The sequence below is a fragment of the Gorilla gorilla genome, chromosome X (genome assembly GCF_029281585.2).
Source record: "Gorilla gorilla gorilla isolate KB3781 chromosome X, NHGRI_mGorGor1-v2.1_pri, whole genome shotgun sequence".
NCBI classification, from domain to species: domain Eukaryota; kingdom Metazoa; phylum Chordata; class Mammalia; order Primates; family Hominidae; genus Gorilla; species Gorilla gorilla.
The window spans coordinates 89,805,583-89,821,694 of NC_073247.2; the positions used below are offsets into that span (position 1 = coordinate 89,805,583).

At 39.8% G+C, this 16,112-nt stretch overlaps 1 protein-coding gene across 1 annotated transcript; it reads right to left on the reverse strand.

Moving 5' to 3' along the window:
- Positions 1-3,361: 3,361 nt before the first annotated feature.
- TAF9B (TATA-box binding protein associated factor 9b) lies at positions 3,362-14,993 on the reverse strand. Its single transcript, XM_004064429.4, has 8 exons — positions 14,519-14,993; positions 13,126-13,251; positions 12,408-12,489; positions 11,520-11,656; positions 11,307-11,441; positions 10,471-10,546; positions 6,884-6,994; positions 3,362-5,388 (listed from the first exon to the last, which is right to left on the reverse strand). The coding sequence occupies exons 1-8, from the start codon at positions 14,558-14,560 to the stop codon at positions 5,225-5,227; spliced, it is 873 nt and encodes a 290-aa protein (XP_004064477.2). The 5' UTR covers positions 14,561-14,993; the 3' UTR covers positions 3,362-5,224.
- Between the last annotated feature and the right edge of the window lie 1,119 nt (positions 14,994-16,112).

The following is a 16,112-nucleotide window of genomic DNA, read 5'->3' on the forward strand; positions in this document are numbered from 1 at the left end:
ATGTCTATATTGCTGAATGCAAGAAGTGGGGCAGCAGCAGTGGAGAGATGGGACAATTAGATAAATGTCTATTTATCAAGGGCCTACTTTATGGCAGACATTGTGCTAGTGCTTTTATTCTAACTTTTATTTTTATCAGTTACGCATGATCATAATTTAAAAAGTCAAGGCTTATAACAAAAAAGCCCCAGCCCATTCCTCCCATTCAAGATTCCCACTCCCCACAGGTGACCACTTTCAACTCGAGTTTTTCAGGTATATACCTCCATGTTTCTAAGTAATATGCTTATATTGTTCACTTCTTTTTTTTTTATTTTTTAAAGAAATCTATTTCATACCATGGAGGAAGGCTCTGTTCCACATATATTTCCACTTCTTCATTCTCTCGGTATAGTTTTGTCACAATTATAGATTAGATCAAAAGTCTACATAACTAATACAGCTGAGCTGTGTAGTATGCTATGATTAAATTTACTTATGTAACTTTTATTGTCTTTGGCATTAACAGTGTTTCAAAAAATTTTCTTTTTCTGTGTATACCCATCAGTGATTCATTCCCAAATCTTCTAGAAGCATAAGTGTCTCAATATATTAAAACATATTGAATAATCCTTGTTAGAGTTATCCCTGCAGGAGTCCTTGGTGCTCCTTTATCCAATTTGTACTTGATGCCCTCTAGGCAAGGTGTACAGCTAGCTGTTGCTCTGGTATTTCCTATAACCTTCTTGGGGATTCCTTTTACCTCCTGTGTTAGACTCCTGTTTTCTGGATTCCCCCTTTTCCCTCTTTCTTGGTCTACTTTTTGTAGAACACAAGACTCTACTAGCTTCCTGAGAAAGGGTGCCTGGGAGGCAAAATCTCTAAGACTTTGTAAGTCTGAAAATGTCTTTATTTGACCCTTATACTTGATTCCTAGTTTGGCTATATATAGAATTTTAGCCTGAGTATCACTTTTTGAGACTCGAAGCCACTGTTTCATTGTCACTACTGAGAATCTAAATGGCCATTCGGATTCTTTCATCATCTTTATAATTTTACCTTCCTATTTCTTTCCTGTCCTTTTAATGGAGTTTTGGGAGAGAGCAGAGGTAAACACGATTTGAAAAAGCCATGTCTGACCAGAAATTCTGTGCTGGCAAGATATGTATTTCACCTTTAGGGACAAAGAAATAAACTTTTGGACAGGACCACAGAGCTAGTAAGTAACAGCAGGGATTCAAGTTGAGGTTTGTCTGGTTCCAGTGCCTGATGCTTTTCCAATGTGCCTCCGTCCCTGACATGATGCTTCTAGGCTATAGATGCTTCTAGACTCTATCCCTGACATGATGCTTCTAGACTATTTTGTTTAACCCTGGATAGAATAGCAAAAGAAAATTTTGGTGGTTGCTCTAAACAAAACAGAAATTTGAAAGCTCAAGTTTTTTCTTCATTTGTATTTTAGTTAATACTGTACCCGTATTTGTAGTTAATTTTAAATTGTACCATGTTTCTGCATACCTCTATGGGTACTCAGGAATTCTAGTCCAATTTTTGTGACTTTTTCCTACTGATTACCTTTCCTCCAACGTTTTAAAAATTATTTCAAATGGAACTGAAAGAAGCATAAACTCCCATAAACCCAGCACCTACTCTACAATTGCCAGCATTATCTATCCAACAATCTCTGACTGTACCTTTTAAGTACTTTCTACTGGACTGTTTCCAGGATCACCCCCCATTTACTTGGGTTGTTAACCTAAAGAAAGAATGGGGGAATCTCCAGTCATAAACAACTTGTCAATTAGGCAAATATTTGAGTTCCTTCTATGTGCTTAAAGACGTGATAGAGGGAATATAAGAGCATTTATGTTCTGAAGGAATTTTTAACCTAACCAAAGAAGATAGTAGATAACTTGTGTGCATATAAGCTAGAACAGTATAAGGGGCCAGGCATGGTGGCTTACGCCTGTAATCCCAGGACTTTGGGAGGCCGAGGTGGGCAGTTCACCTGTCAGGAGTTTGGGACCAGCCTGGCCAACATGGTGAAACGCCGTTTCTACCAAAAATACAAAAATTAGCCGGGCGTGGTGGCGGGTGCCACTGTAGTCCCAGCTATTCAGAAGGCTGAGGCAGGAGAATCACTTGAACCTGGGAGGTGGAGGTTGCAGTGAGCTGAGATCACGCTACTGCATTCCTGTCTGGGCGACAGAGCGAGACTCTGCCTCAAAACAAAAACCCCACAAAACAGTATAAGTATGTGCTTTCTAATTTGGAATTATGAATTATTGGTAAAATATTGCAAAGGTGTATGCTTTAAGTTGTAAATTCACCTTTAACCCTAGACTATATATGTGTGTTTATATGCAGAAAAAAATAATTCCCATGTCGTAAGTGAACAATTTGGTTCTTTAGCTCAGTGTTTTCCTGTTTTCTTCATTTCCAAAATTTCCCTCTAGCACAGGGGTTTACACATGATCAAAAAGGAGTATACAATGAAGACACCTTCCTCAGTCCCCTACCTACCAGTTTCCCTCCCCAGAAGCAACCTCTGGAAGACCAGTTTCTTTCAATCTAAGGCTATTTAATATACATAAAGAGGCCGGGTGCGGTGGCTTACGCCTGTAATCCCAACACTTTGGGAGGCCCAGGCAGGCGGGGCATGAGGTCAGGAGATTGAGACCATCCTGGCTAACACGGTGAAACCCCGTCTCTACTAAAAATACAAAAAATTAGCTGGGCGTGATGGCGGGCGCCTGTAGTCCCAGCTACTCGGGAGGCTGAGGCAGGAGAATGGCGTGAACCTGGGAAGCGGAGCTCGCAGTGAGCCGAGATCGCGCCACTGCACTCCAGCCTGGGCGACAGTGAGACTCTGCATAAAGAGCATACCCATGTGTGTATATCTGTATATAAATATATTAAAATGTAAATGGTGGCATACCTGCTGTTCTGTAGTTGATTAGTATTTTCTTTCCTGCCTCTTGAATATTCCGTCACCTTGGATCCCTTAGAACATAGTGTGCATCACATCTTCCATTCTACCCCCTCCCCATGCTGGCTATATTCCTATATTCGTACTCAGATCATAGACACTTGTTTGCTACCCATAAAAGGAAGAACTGGAGATAACAGTGTCCTCATCCCATTTACCATCAGCACATATTTTTTAAAAATTCCACCTAGAAGCTGAAGGACAACAGATATAAACCCATATTCTTCTACTCATTTTCAATTTGCTTCACTATGATGGTGTCACATGCTGATTCCAGATAAAAGCAAGTGATTTTCTGATATATAACCATTAAACAAATCTTACTGGTTTTTGGCCATCAGAATTACTGGGCTTTGTTCATCTCCCTTGAATCCTAAAAAATGAAAACACTGATAAGCTCAAATTTTTATTAACCTTGGAACAAATGCAATAATTCCTTATAGTCATATAGCATTTTACAATTTTGAAAGAATTTTCACATATACCAATTGAACCCTCACAACAGCCCTGTGAGGTAGGCAGGGTAGGTGTTACTTTCCTACTACTAGTGAGGAGAACAAGGCTAAGAGGTGAAGTAAGGTCACACAGTTGGTAAATGATGGAGCTAGGATTAGAACCTAGGCCTTCTGACTTGCTGCCTCCCTGAGAACATTCAAGTAATAATATCCTATGCTATATAATGAATATTTATCTCCTATGATGTTGATCAGGTCTATTTTTATACATTTTACCTGTTTTTATATTACCTTTCCCTAATACTGAAAAACACTAAAACTGATACGAGACATTTGAGACATTTCTTCTCTGTTAACTGGACTTTCTTAGATATATCAAACACTATCCTAAGATGAAACTTCTGTTTTGAGGATCCTTGGCTATAAATTCTCAATTATGATATGAACATTTATTTTACAAATTCTACAAAAGTATGTTGAACTTAAGAAAAACAAAACAGGTGTGTTTATATTCTCAAAAGCTTTGCCATCTTTCCCAATATGACTTTAATATGTGTATAAATGGAAAACAGAAAGGTGTTCAGCAACATTACAGTATTATTGGGAAACCTATGCAGAGTGCACATAAATGCAAGTTACATCACATTAATTTGTTTTCTTTGTTGGCCTTATAGAGGATGGAGAACCATTAGTGTCTTTCAGGTTTGATCCCGTCTTATATGTGACATCCTCAGCAACAAGCTAAAATGATCTGAATTATACCAATAGCGGGGCTCAAGCAGCAGTGATCAAAACATAATATGTATGTGGTAAAAAGGAACACTTGTTCTTCAGTGGTTTTGCCTAGGTCCAGTGTAATTACTTATCAAAACATGTTTTAAGCTACAGCATCTCTGTTAAATTTAGAAATGTGAAACATGGAAGAGTTATCAACTTGGAATACAATACTAAAACTGAATATAACTGACCCAAAACTACCTGTCAAAAGCACAGTAAAGCTTAACAGGCATAAAAACTAAGGGGTAAAACCCAACTGCTCTGACGTAAGAGTGAAAAACAGCAAATGCAAACCATCAGGTTGAAGTGAATCACAAAACATTAGGCATGTAGAGCATGTTTTAAAAATAGGAAAATGACACTGAGCTGTATTACCAGGAATAATATTTTTAAAATTCCAGGTATGGCCTTCTACATTTAACAGCAATGGAGAGAAACAAGCCTATGGGGGAGGTGCAGAAAATGAATGGGATCTAGAAAGGGAGTTGAGTTTGGAAGTTAAGGAAGTCAAAGAAACAAATACATTCAAAATGGATTTAGAATCTCTCCTCTAAATCCATCCTTTCCAAAAAATGTTTCCTATATTGAGAGAGATGGTAAAAAAAAAAAAAAAAAAAGCTAGTGACAGTAACTATATTACCTTATAAAATAAAGTAGTATTTAAATGTAGATCAGAAATTATGCTGTCAAAGATAAATCTGCTGACTAGGCTGTAGAACCTGAAACTTAAATGCTGCTATCAGTGATAGAAGGCAGAAAAGTGTCTCAAAAACAGAATTGCCATACTAGGACTCAACATTAATGAAACTATTAAGAAACAAGTACTTAACTGTTTGTAACTGAAGCCTACTGAAAAACACATTTGTATGTTTACTAAAGAGATCTAACAGTTTTAACTGACGAAAAATACTGCAGCTACATTTCAGTCTTTTAAGGTAAAACAAGATCTAGAATATTCTAGTTCAGTATACTGGGCTCAAAACCAACTTTCCTTTTGAAATGCATCTAGACTAGACTATATTCCTTACATAATATCATTGTCATCATCATCTTCATGTTTTCTCTTCAGTGGGTTTGCTTCATTGGCCGTGTTCTGTGACGAAACCATGTTGGTGGTAATAAGAATATTTTTGGGCCCAATCATTGAAGGATTAATCAGAACATTTTGAACTGCAGTTGTTGCAGGAACTGTAAACAGAGAAGAAAGCCCCCCCAAAACCAAGCTATGAATTACCCAGAATCTGAAACATATGATAAAAAGTATACAACAAAGCTGAATGTAATTCTAATACCAATTTCAATAGCATGAAGTGCAACTATATCATAGAAGAAACATAGGTACTTATACTGCAATGAGTTGAATTAAATTTTAAAACATCTTTATTTTTAGTTGGCAAATAATTGTGTATTTATTTTTAAATTACTATTTTTTTGAGACAGTGTCTCGCTCTGTCGTCCAAGCTGGCGTGATCTTGGCTCACTGCAACCTCCGCCTCCTGAGTTCAAGTGATTCTTGTGCCTCAGGTTCCCAAGTAGCTGGGATTATAGGCGTGCGCCACCATACCTGGCTAATTTTTGTATTTTCAGTAGAGACGGGGTTTCACCACGTTGGCCAGGCTGGTCTCGAACTCCTGGCCTCAAGTGATCCTCCTGCCTCGGTCTCCCAAAGTGCTGGGATTACAGGTGTGAGCCATTGTACCCTGCCAATAATTGTGTATATGTACGGGATATAATGTGATGTTCTGATCTATGTATAGATAAAGATTAAACATATCTAGTACAAGGTTGAAGAAGTTCTGTTGTATTTTAACAACCTAGAATTTCAATTTAGTCATGGGAAACTGCACTGGATTCATCATGCAACATACTAAACAAAGGCCTATGTTCAAGGTCAGGAATCACTTCCCTAATAGGCCAGTATTTTACGTTAGTTGCTTATTGTGTGCGGTTAGGTTTCAGAAGATATGAAATCTAGACATACACATTAGTAAATTGTGCTATGACAGAATTCTTATTCCAATCTGTGTGTGTGTGTGTGTGTGTGTATCCTATGAAGTAAAGGTACAATTTCATTTGAGTTTACATTTATGTTCTGGATTGCATACACATATTCATCACTAAGTTTTGTCGCTTTCTTGAGCTTTTACCTTAACTGCTTTTCCTTGAAGATGACTTAGATTTGTGGACCCTAACTGTTTAGTTGACGGTGTTATTTGAAAATCTGATGAACACACTGAATACTCTTTCCCTCCTCCCCAAAATGTTACATATATAGTAGTCCCCCCTTATCTGCAGTTTCAGCTACTTGTGGTCAACTGCGATCCAAAAATAGATGAGTACAGTACAGTAAGATACTTTGAGAGATCACACTCACATATATTTTATTACAGTATGTTGTTGTAGTTGTTTTTTAATTATTGTTAATTTCTTGCCGTGCCTAATTTATAAATTAAACCTTATAATTTAGAAAGTTTATAAATTTAAAGGTTGTAAATTTAACTGGGGGTCTTGGAACAATCCCTCAAGGATAAGGGGGGAAGACTACTTTATGTAAAATTTCACAGAATTTTAGAGGGCTCATAGGTCCCTCTGAAGAACAATTTACCTCTTGCTATAGGAATACAAACGGTTCTACAATTTCAAATTATTCACAAATTCTGTCCCCCACCCCCAATCACATTACCTGGTTTGACAGGTGTGGACTGAGAAGGTGGAATCTGCACCGTAAATCTTTGGCTTGTCACTGACATTGGAGTTGCAACTTTATTTGGGACAGACACCGTTTGTGGGGTTGCTGTAGTTACAATAAACAGACCATGTTTGTTAGGTGACTTATACAGATTTATATTCTACACTCAGCTTACTGCAAACTATCTTCAAAGCAAAGGAAACTAATAAAAGGTGAGGAAAAAGTCATTAGAAATAAGAGCAAAACAACCTTAAAAAATTTTACAAGCTTGTTTAGATGTTACAAAATTCAGTATAGAATAGTGGTAAAGAATGTAGGCTCTGTAGCCTACCTGCTTGAGTTTGAATCCAGGCTCTCACCTACTAGCTGAGTGTCCTTGGGCAAGTTTATTTAAATTTTTGTGCCTCAGTTTTCTCCTCTGTAAAATGGGGGATATATCACCCATTTCATATAATTATTGTGAAAATTAAGTAAAAATAATCCCTGTAAAACTCTTCAAACAGCATTTAGTACACAGTAAGCACTGAGGTATAGCTGGATGAAGACATAAAGATGAGAGTTTAACCTACCAGAATAAAGACCCAGGTTTTCTATTTATTACCTTAGTTGGCACTTTTAATCTTGGTCACCTGCTGAGAATCAGAAGATGTCATCTATGCCCATGAAACTAAAGCAGAGATCAAATACACCCCTTGAGGTCTCCAGGTGGGCCCAGAAAATTTATTCCCTTTCTGTGTTCAGATACTTTTTAAGCAGAAAAATATCTTGGAGATAACCTAGTCTAAACCCCCAGTCATCTAAATTCTACCCATTATTCCAAGGAACAGCTCAAATACTACCCCGTTTTATAAAACTTTCCTTAATTTTCTCAGTTAAATGTCTTGTATCCTGCCTCTGAAGTTCCCTTAACGTCATAGGAGTCATTATTATTATTATCTTATCTCATTGACTAGATTACAAGCCTTGGCTAACATTTTTCATCCTTGTGAGCACATGGCTCTTTTACCTTGCTCCTAATAGGTACTCAACAAATGTTTGCTTAATAAATGTATTTTGTAAGACTCGAAGACTTAATATATATACTGACATCATTGATCTCTCAAAAAATACATTTATGGAAATGTATCCATTTCCAATTTTTCATTTGGGGATGCAGGCTTTCCAATACATCCCTTCCCCCTGGAACCAGCAGTCTACCCAGAGATAGAGTTGCTGAGGACACTACAATTATCATCATTTCTAGAGACAAAGGTGAAGAAAGTCTAAGGAAATAAAGCCCAAAGGTACCAAGAAATCCGGGTTTTACTGCTTTCTCTCCCAAACACAGAAGGTGAGACCTTCCTCTAAAATATCTCCATCCCTAGGTAAGTTTTCCCATGTATTAAGGATCAGTTCAAAGAATTTGGTGAAGCGTAATGAAGCAATGTAAGTATTTTATTTTATAAAGAAAAAAGAAAACTCACAGTAGGTGGATGTTTTCTTGGCCTAAGGATTGTTAATACATTTAAGTAGGTATGGAGTTCAGGCTTTAAAACTGAACACATTAGACTGTAGATGGAGCTTCCCCCAATTGAACAGAGTAAATACTCAGGTCTTAAGTCTATATAAATCATTTTAATTTTTCTTTTTTTTTGAGACAGAGTCTTACTCTGTCGTCCAAGCTGGAATGCAGTGGCATGATCTTGGCTCACTGTAACCTCCGCCTCTTGGGTTCAAGCGATTCTCGTGCCTCAGCCTCCCGAGTAGCTGGGATTACAGGCACCTGCCACCATGCCTGGCTAATTTTTGTATTTTTAGTAGAGACGGGGTTTCACCATGTTGGCCAGGCTGCTCTTGAACTCCTGACCTCAAGTGATAGGCCCGCCTTGGCCTCCCAAAGTGCTAGGATTACAGGTGTGAGCCACCGCACCTGGCCAACTCATTTTAATTTTTTTAAATTTTAAAACTTGCATCTTTATGCCTGGCGTGGTGGGTCACACCTGTAATCCTAGCACTTTGGAAGGCCGAGGCAGGCAGATCACTTGAGGTCAGGAGTTCAAGACCAGCCTGGCCAACATGGTGAAATCCCGTCTTTACTGAAAAAAAAAAAAAAAAAACACAAAAAAACAAAAATTAGCCTGGTGTGGTGACGCACACCTGTAATCGCAGCTACTCGGGAGGCTGAGGCAGGAGAACTGCTTGAACCCAGGAGGCAGAGGTTGCAGTGAGCCAAGATTGTGCCATTGCACTCCAGCCTGGCCTGGGTGACAGAGCGAGAGTCTGTCTCAAAAAATAAAAAATAAAAACAAAAAAAAACTTGCATCTTTAAAACTATCAGGCGCTTTTTGGTAGTGCCCTGACTCTAGATTTTTAACAATCTCTGAAGTATGTACAACAAATGTCTAGCTAGGAATAAAAATCACAACTGATAACTAAAATTGGTTAACCTGCCTAACACACGAAACTGATTACCAGCCTAGGGGTTTAAAAAAGCTGGTATTCATTTAAGTAATGTGAACCCACAGACAAACAGTATATGATGAAAATTTACAAAGATTATAATGCAGATTTCTGTCCACAAAGGTCACAGGTAGGTAATTAGACATGTACAACTAATACTATACCAAACTGGTTTTACAATGCTGAAATGCAAATTTACATCCTGAGAATATGAAGAGAGGGTTTACACACCTCAAAAATCAAATGCTGTTTATACCTGAGCTATATGACAGCTATAGGACTCAAGTTATAAGCAATAAGAGCCAATAAATTAATACTGGTGAAAAGGGACTTTTCTGAAAATACTTTGAATACTAGACTATGCAAGAAACCCAGCAGGAACGTAGAAAAAAAAAAAAACAGGAAATCTAAGTCCATTATTTGTTTTCCTTATTATCTAAACAACGATATTAAAAAGAAACAAATAATGGTTTCTAAATACCATTCTCCACTAAAAAGAACTAGAGCTCTTTGGACAAGTGGATGATTCTAGGACCTGGGCAGAAAAATATAAAGGTGAGTTTGGAACATCTTGTTGCATCAGAAAGCAAGAAATGATCACGGAATGATGCAGATACGTCCAAAGGACACAGGAAACAGCTTGAAGGGGCTCCCACTGACCAGTCTAAAACAATCAGTACTATGTTTTAAAAAGGTTAGTATTAAAAACAATTTTTTTCTTTGAAATCCTTAAGATTTTTGTACACCTTAATCTTCTTTCTACTGTATTCTCATCAATGTATTTGGAAATTTAAATTTCTAATAAGTAGTCTACTGCCATAAGTGTGTGTGGCACCTTATAGAAGGCGTAAAGTACACAGCTAAGAGTACATTCCTGTTTTTGGTATCAGAGTTTATACCAACAACAATGGGGGCAATGTCCAATTTTATATTCATTTGAGATCAGACGTTCCTTGTGGCTTTCTCATTTTGAAATCCAGTAACATGTATGTTTATAGCTTTACTAGAGGATGAGTAAAATTATTAATAGTAACACATACACAAGAATTTCTGATTCACTTTTTGACTTGCATTATAGTTCAAAACCAAGTGCTGAGGCACTGCTTTACCAGCCAGAAATGCCATTGTCTCCTCTCACTTACCTATAGTAGGAGTAGTAGGTTTGCTACTAACAGCACCAACACTTAATCGTGGAACTAGTCTCCCTTGGTTAGGTCCCTAGGGGATTTAAAAAACAAATTAATGTTAAGATGTGACACCTAAATTTACCAGGAATGAAATTAGGATTGCTAATGTAAATGATTATGGATAATCCATGGCAAGAAAGTCCTGTTTTTGTTCTCTCAGTGTTCTAAATCCAACATTTAATCTGGGGTTTGTATAAACATATATACATGTCTCTATCTATATAAAAATAGATATGAATACGTACATAATCTTATGCAGTATTAAAGTTTAAGATAGCGGTTATCCCCACTCAAATAAGACTGTAACTACTTTGTGATTTTTAATCTTAACTGGTCAATTTCTTAACCCAAAAAAGAATAAAACTCTTATAGCGGAACTTCAGAAAAGGCAGCCTATTATGGGGAGAACTTTTTCAGTGGTGGGAGAGCTTTATGTCATATTTTAGAAAGCTGGCCTAATTCCTGATGGTATCATTTCCTCTGTTATTAGGCCTCACTAAAAAACTATGATATAGTGGAAAGATTGGGAGTTATGAGGCTTGGAATCAGTCCTAGCTTTGCTACTAACTTCATAAATGAGTTCAGGCCCTGCTTCCTGATGTGAAAAATGACTGTTGAGTTAGATGAACACTAAAGTTCCATCTAGCTCGAAAATTTTTTAAAATTAAAAAAATTCTAGTAAGGTATCTTAACCTTTAATCTACTATACTAGCTACAGGAATTTGCTTTTCACAAAGTCCCCTATCATATTCCACCTTTTAAAAAAAGAAAAGTTGACTAAAATTTCTTACCTTTTTAATTAAGGACTTCAGCCTATAGTTTGGAGCTGTTAAGCAGTATCTATCAGGTGGCAGTCTAGGTCCTGCATATGGCTTAATCAGTGGCAAAGGGGTTTGATTTTTCTGCCTTGCGATATCCAGTAAAAACTTAAAAAAAAAATCCTTATTAGAACTACAGTTTAAAAAATTGTAAGTAAAAATAACTTCAAATCAAAGTTTGCTCACATCTCTTGGGGGAGGAGAGGTAAAAGATTGGTCCGCACGACACTGGATTGCCAGTCTCACATCATCTGCATCAACATTAGGTTTCTTAGCATGGCTCGAATAAATTTTTGCATCATCCAGAATTGTAGTCACATAACCTATAAGAACAAAACAATCTTTTCTTAAACATATGAAGACAGCTTAATATTTATGGCTACTTGTCTTAATAAAACTTTCCACTAATTTGTAGACGGTTTATAAATTTTGTGGTTTTTTGTAGAGACAGGGTCTCACTATGTTGCCCAGGCATAACTCAAACTCCTGGCCTCCCCACGTCAGCCTCCCGAAGTGCTGAGATTACAGGTGTAAGCTACTGTGCTCAGCCTAAATGCTGATTTTAATAAGTAATTGTCCTGTCTATATGATCAGTTTTAAACAGATATCACAGTGTGAATACCACTGTCCCCTAGCTTGAGCTCCTTTAGTTCTTTAGGCTGAATTCTATGATACTGTTAACATATTTGGTTGAAAATGTTCTTACAAGGCTGGGCACGGTGGTTCACGCCTGTAATCCCAACACTTTGGGAGGCCGAGATGGGCGGATCACTTGAGTCAGTAGTTCGAGGCCAGCCTGGGCAATATGGCGAAACTCCCTTTCTACTAATAATACAACACTTAGCCGGGCGTGGTGGCAAGTGCCTGTAGTCCCAGCTTGGGAGGCTGAGGCACGAGAATCGCTTGAACCCAGGAGGCGGAGGCCGCAGTGAGCCAAGATCGCGCCACTGCCTTCTAGCCTGGGCAACAGCGAGTCCCTGTCTCAAAAAAGAAAATAAAAGAAAATGTTCTTACAATAAAAATATCTTTTCAAGTTCACAAGTTAGGCAAGTTTTTGGTGTTTCATTAACTTACGGAAAGCAAATTCCAACATTTGATTTATAACCCTTGGTTCATACTCTGTGATTCCCATATCCTTCAGGATCTGTGCCATCACCTGTGGATTCAAATAAAAACACCAGATGCAGAATTTGGTACTGGAAATGAAGGCTGCACTGAAGGGTAGTATTTATATTTATGATACAAGGTTCCCCTTCTTTGGGCTCCAAAGTCCTACTCACCCTTGCCCTCCCAAGTGAGTCAGTGATCACACGAAACCAGATAGTACGCTTTTGCAGAAAACTTTTATTTTTATTTTTTGGCGGGGTTGGGGGCGGGGTGTGGGGCAAAGAGAAGACAGAAGTTGGCTTCCCCAGCAGAGGTAAGTAGCTCCAGCTGGTTGTCATTTTTGGCTGTGGCGGCGGGTTAAGCTAGCATCAGAACCCTGGACGAGGAGTCAGGGCCGGCAGATAGCTAGAGACGAGGGGGAGGCAGGGGCCCGAAGCCCAGGACACAAAGCTGGGCAGCCGTTCCGCAAGCTCCGCTGGACCGCGACCCTCTGGCAAGACTTGGCCCAAGCGGCGAGATAGGGGCCCGGGGGCCAGGGCGTATCCCCATCACCCTCTCCTCCTGACGGCTCTGACTAGACTGAAACGAGCTTGCGAGCCCACCCTCAGGCCCTCAGCGTGGCCCCGCCTCGCAGGTCCCTGGCTGCACCTGGCTTCGCGATCCGCGGCTCATCCTTCGCACTTACCAAGGCATCTCTCGGAGCGTTCTTGGGAGGCGCCATCTTGCCCGACTCCATGTTATCCAGCCACTCGTCATCCGCGGAGAGAGAGGAGAGAGGAGAGCTCGCGGGCTCCTCGCTCAGGCTCCACCCCTGCGGGGAGCGGGAGGAGGGAAACGGAAGGCGGGGTTATGTGCCAGCCGCCAGGGGCGGGAGTTTCAGCAAGCCGCTGGCCAGGGGAAGAGACGCGCTGGGGTGCCCGAGCTCAGTATTGGAAGAGGCATGTAATCCTTCCCCATGGAGCCTGCTGGGGGCTGAAAGAAGTAGTGGGGCCGAGAAGCTCGACTTCCTAGAGTTGTTTCCCGGCAAAGGGCACCAAGTGGGCCAACCTCACCTTTGCGGGGGTCCCTCCTCACACCTCCAGGGCTACCACCTTTGCCCCTTTCGGCTTCCCGGAATTCCAGACCCAGTCGGTGTTAGGGCTGCTTGGTCCAACACAGTTGGACCCGTTACGTTTGAATGTCACATCAACAAGGAATACATTTTTAGTATAAGTATATCCCAGATTTGCACAGGCCATACTTACGCTACGAAATAATTGTTCTGATATTCATATTTAACCGGGTGTTCTGGATTTTTATTAGCTAAATCTGACAATCTTACCCAATAGCTTGCTCTCCCCACAGCAAGACTTTGGTCAGCCCTTGTCACACTCAAAGCCCTACCGTGGCTGCCCATTTCACACTGATGAAAAAGTAAAGCCTTCACTCGGCCCGTTAGAGACCCTCTAGCCTCTCTTGGCCCTGGAGCAGCTTCCTGTCTCCCCGCTGAGGCCAACACAGGACCCTTCCTTGCCTCCCAGTTACACCCTTCCCAGCCCCTCACCCACAGAACAGCCCGAATGACTTTTCGTGAGAACCTACCATCCAGCCCCAGTGACTTTCAAAAAATGTGCATCAGTTAACTATCTCTGGCTTAAAATGTCGCAGATAACTCATTCTTACCCTCCACATCCACATCCACCAACGCCCTAGGATTCTCCCTCAGGAACAGGAACCGTGACTCACCCAGGCCAGAAACGGAGCAGGCAGCCATGTTGGCGCTTTCCCTCACAATCCACACTCAATCTAGCAACAAGTCTTGTCCGGGTGACCTCCCAAAGTTCTATCCATGTCTCCACATCTCCATCCAGTGCTACTATGCTAATGAGTCCAAGCCAACATCCTTACCAAGATTACAGAAATATGCTCCCCAAATAGTGTCACCCCACATTCCTTACACAGCTAGACGGACCTTTCAGTCATAAATCCAATCATTATTTTCCTTAAAACCCTCCAGTGGCTCTCCTCACAAACACATACACAAATACATACTAATTTCCCAGGCTTAGCGGGTCCTTCAGTTTTGTGGCGCAGCTCACCTCATCAGACTCATCAGAATCAGCCGTCCACCTGGCCGCCATCTTGAAGTTTGGGCAGGAACCCACCCCCCCCAACCAAGAACCATGTGTTCTCAATACATTGTTTCCAGTGAGAGCACGTGCTCCCACGCTGAGCTAGTGCTTTTCTCCACTCTTACTGTGGCCAACCTCTGTGTAAAACTAGTAACAGTCCCTTGCTTTTGAATATTTGCAAGGTACATTTAAAAATAGGTGGTGGCCAGGCACGGTGGCTCACGCCTGTAATCCCAGCACTTTGGGAGCCGAGGCGGGCGGATCACTTAACGTCAGGAGTTTGAGATCAGTTCGGCCAATGTGGTGAAACCCTGTCTCTACTAAAAATACAAAATTTAGCAGGGCATGGCAGGGCACGCCTGTAGTCCCAGCTACTCAGGAGGCTGAGGCAGGAGAATCGCTGGAACCCAGGAGGTGGAGGTTGCAGTGAGTCGAGATTGTGCCACTGCACTCCAGCCTGGGCAACAGAGGAGACTCTATCTCAAAAAAAGAAATAAAATAAAATAAAAATACGTGGTATATTTGCAAGGTACAACATTTAAGACTACTTTAAAATACCCTAGTAAAAGAAAGCCTCTCTCACCTGTTCCAGCCACTGATGTCACTTTCACAGATGGCACCATTGTTTATCAGTTTCTATTCTGTGCAATTTACAAATAGTATCTTGTTTATATATTTTTCCTCCCACTAGAATGGTACTATAGTCTTAGGGTGGCCAACCTTCAGAGAGCCAACCCAGGACATAGATGTGCTAGATGAAGAAAACCCATAACATATTATAAATAATTGTCCATATGTATCATTACTTAAGAATAAGTGTTCACTTGAAATTATATGTTTTTTATGTATTATTTTCTGTTACATAAGTGCTATTTAAACAAAACACTAGGACTAAACAGTGGCCATTAGTAGTAATTAATAGTAGGATAAGTTAAATAATATGTGTGAGAAAATCTAACAATATTTTTCATTATATTTCTGTCCTCAACAATTTAACTCTTGCACAAATTTTGTACGTCATATTGTGTATTCTTTATATACAGAAATATAAGACTTTTAAAAGGAATGTAAATATAAGACAAACGGCTATCTATATATATTTTTAATTTTTAAATTTTCTGTGTATATAGTAAGTGTATATATTTATGGGTACATGAAATGTTTTGATGCATGCATGCAATGTGAAATAATCACATCATGGAAAATAGGGTATCCATCTCTTCAAGCATTTATCCTTTGTGTTACAAGCAATCCAATTGCACTCTTAGTTATTTTAAAATTTACAATTAAGTTATTATTGACTATAGTCACCCTGTTGTGCTAGCAAATACCAGGTTTTATTCATCGTTTCTATTTTGTTGTATACATAAACCTACCTGCGTCTCCACCCTCCCACTATCCTTTCCAGCCTCTGGTAACCATCTTTCTACTCTCTGTGTCCATGAGTTCAATTGTTTTGAGTTTTGGATCCCACAAATAAGTGAAAACGTGTGATGTCTGTATTTCTGTCCTTGGCTTATTTCACTTACCATAATGACTTTCGGTTCCATCCATGTGGTTG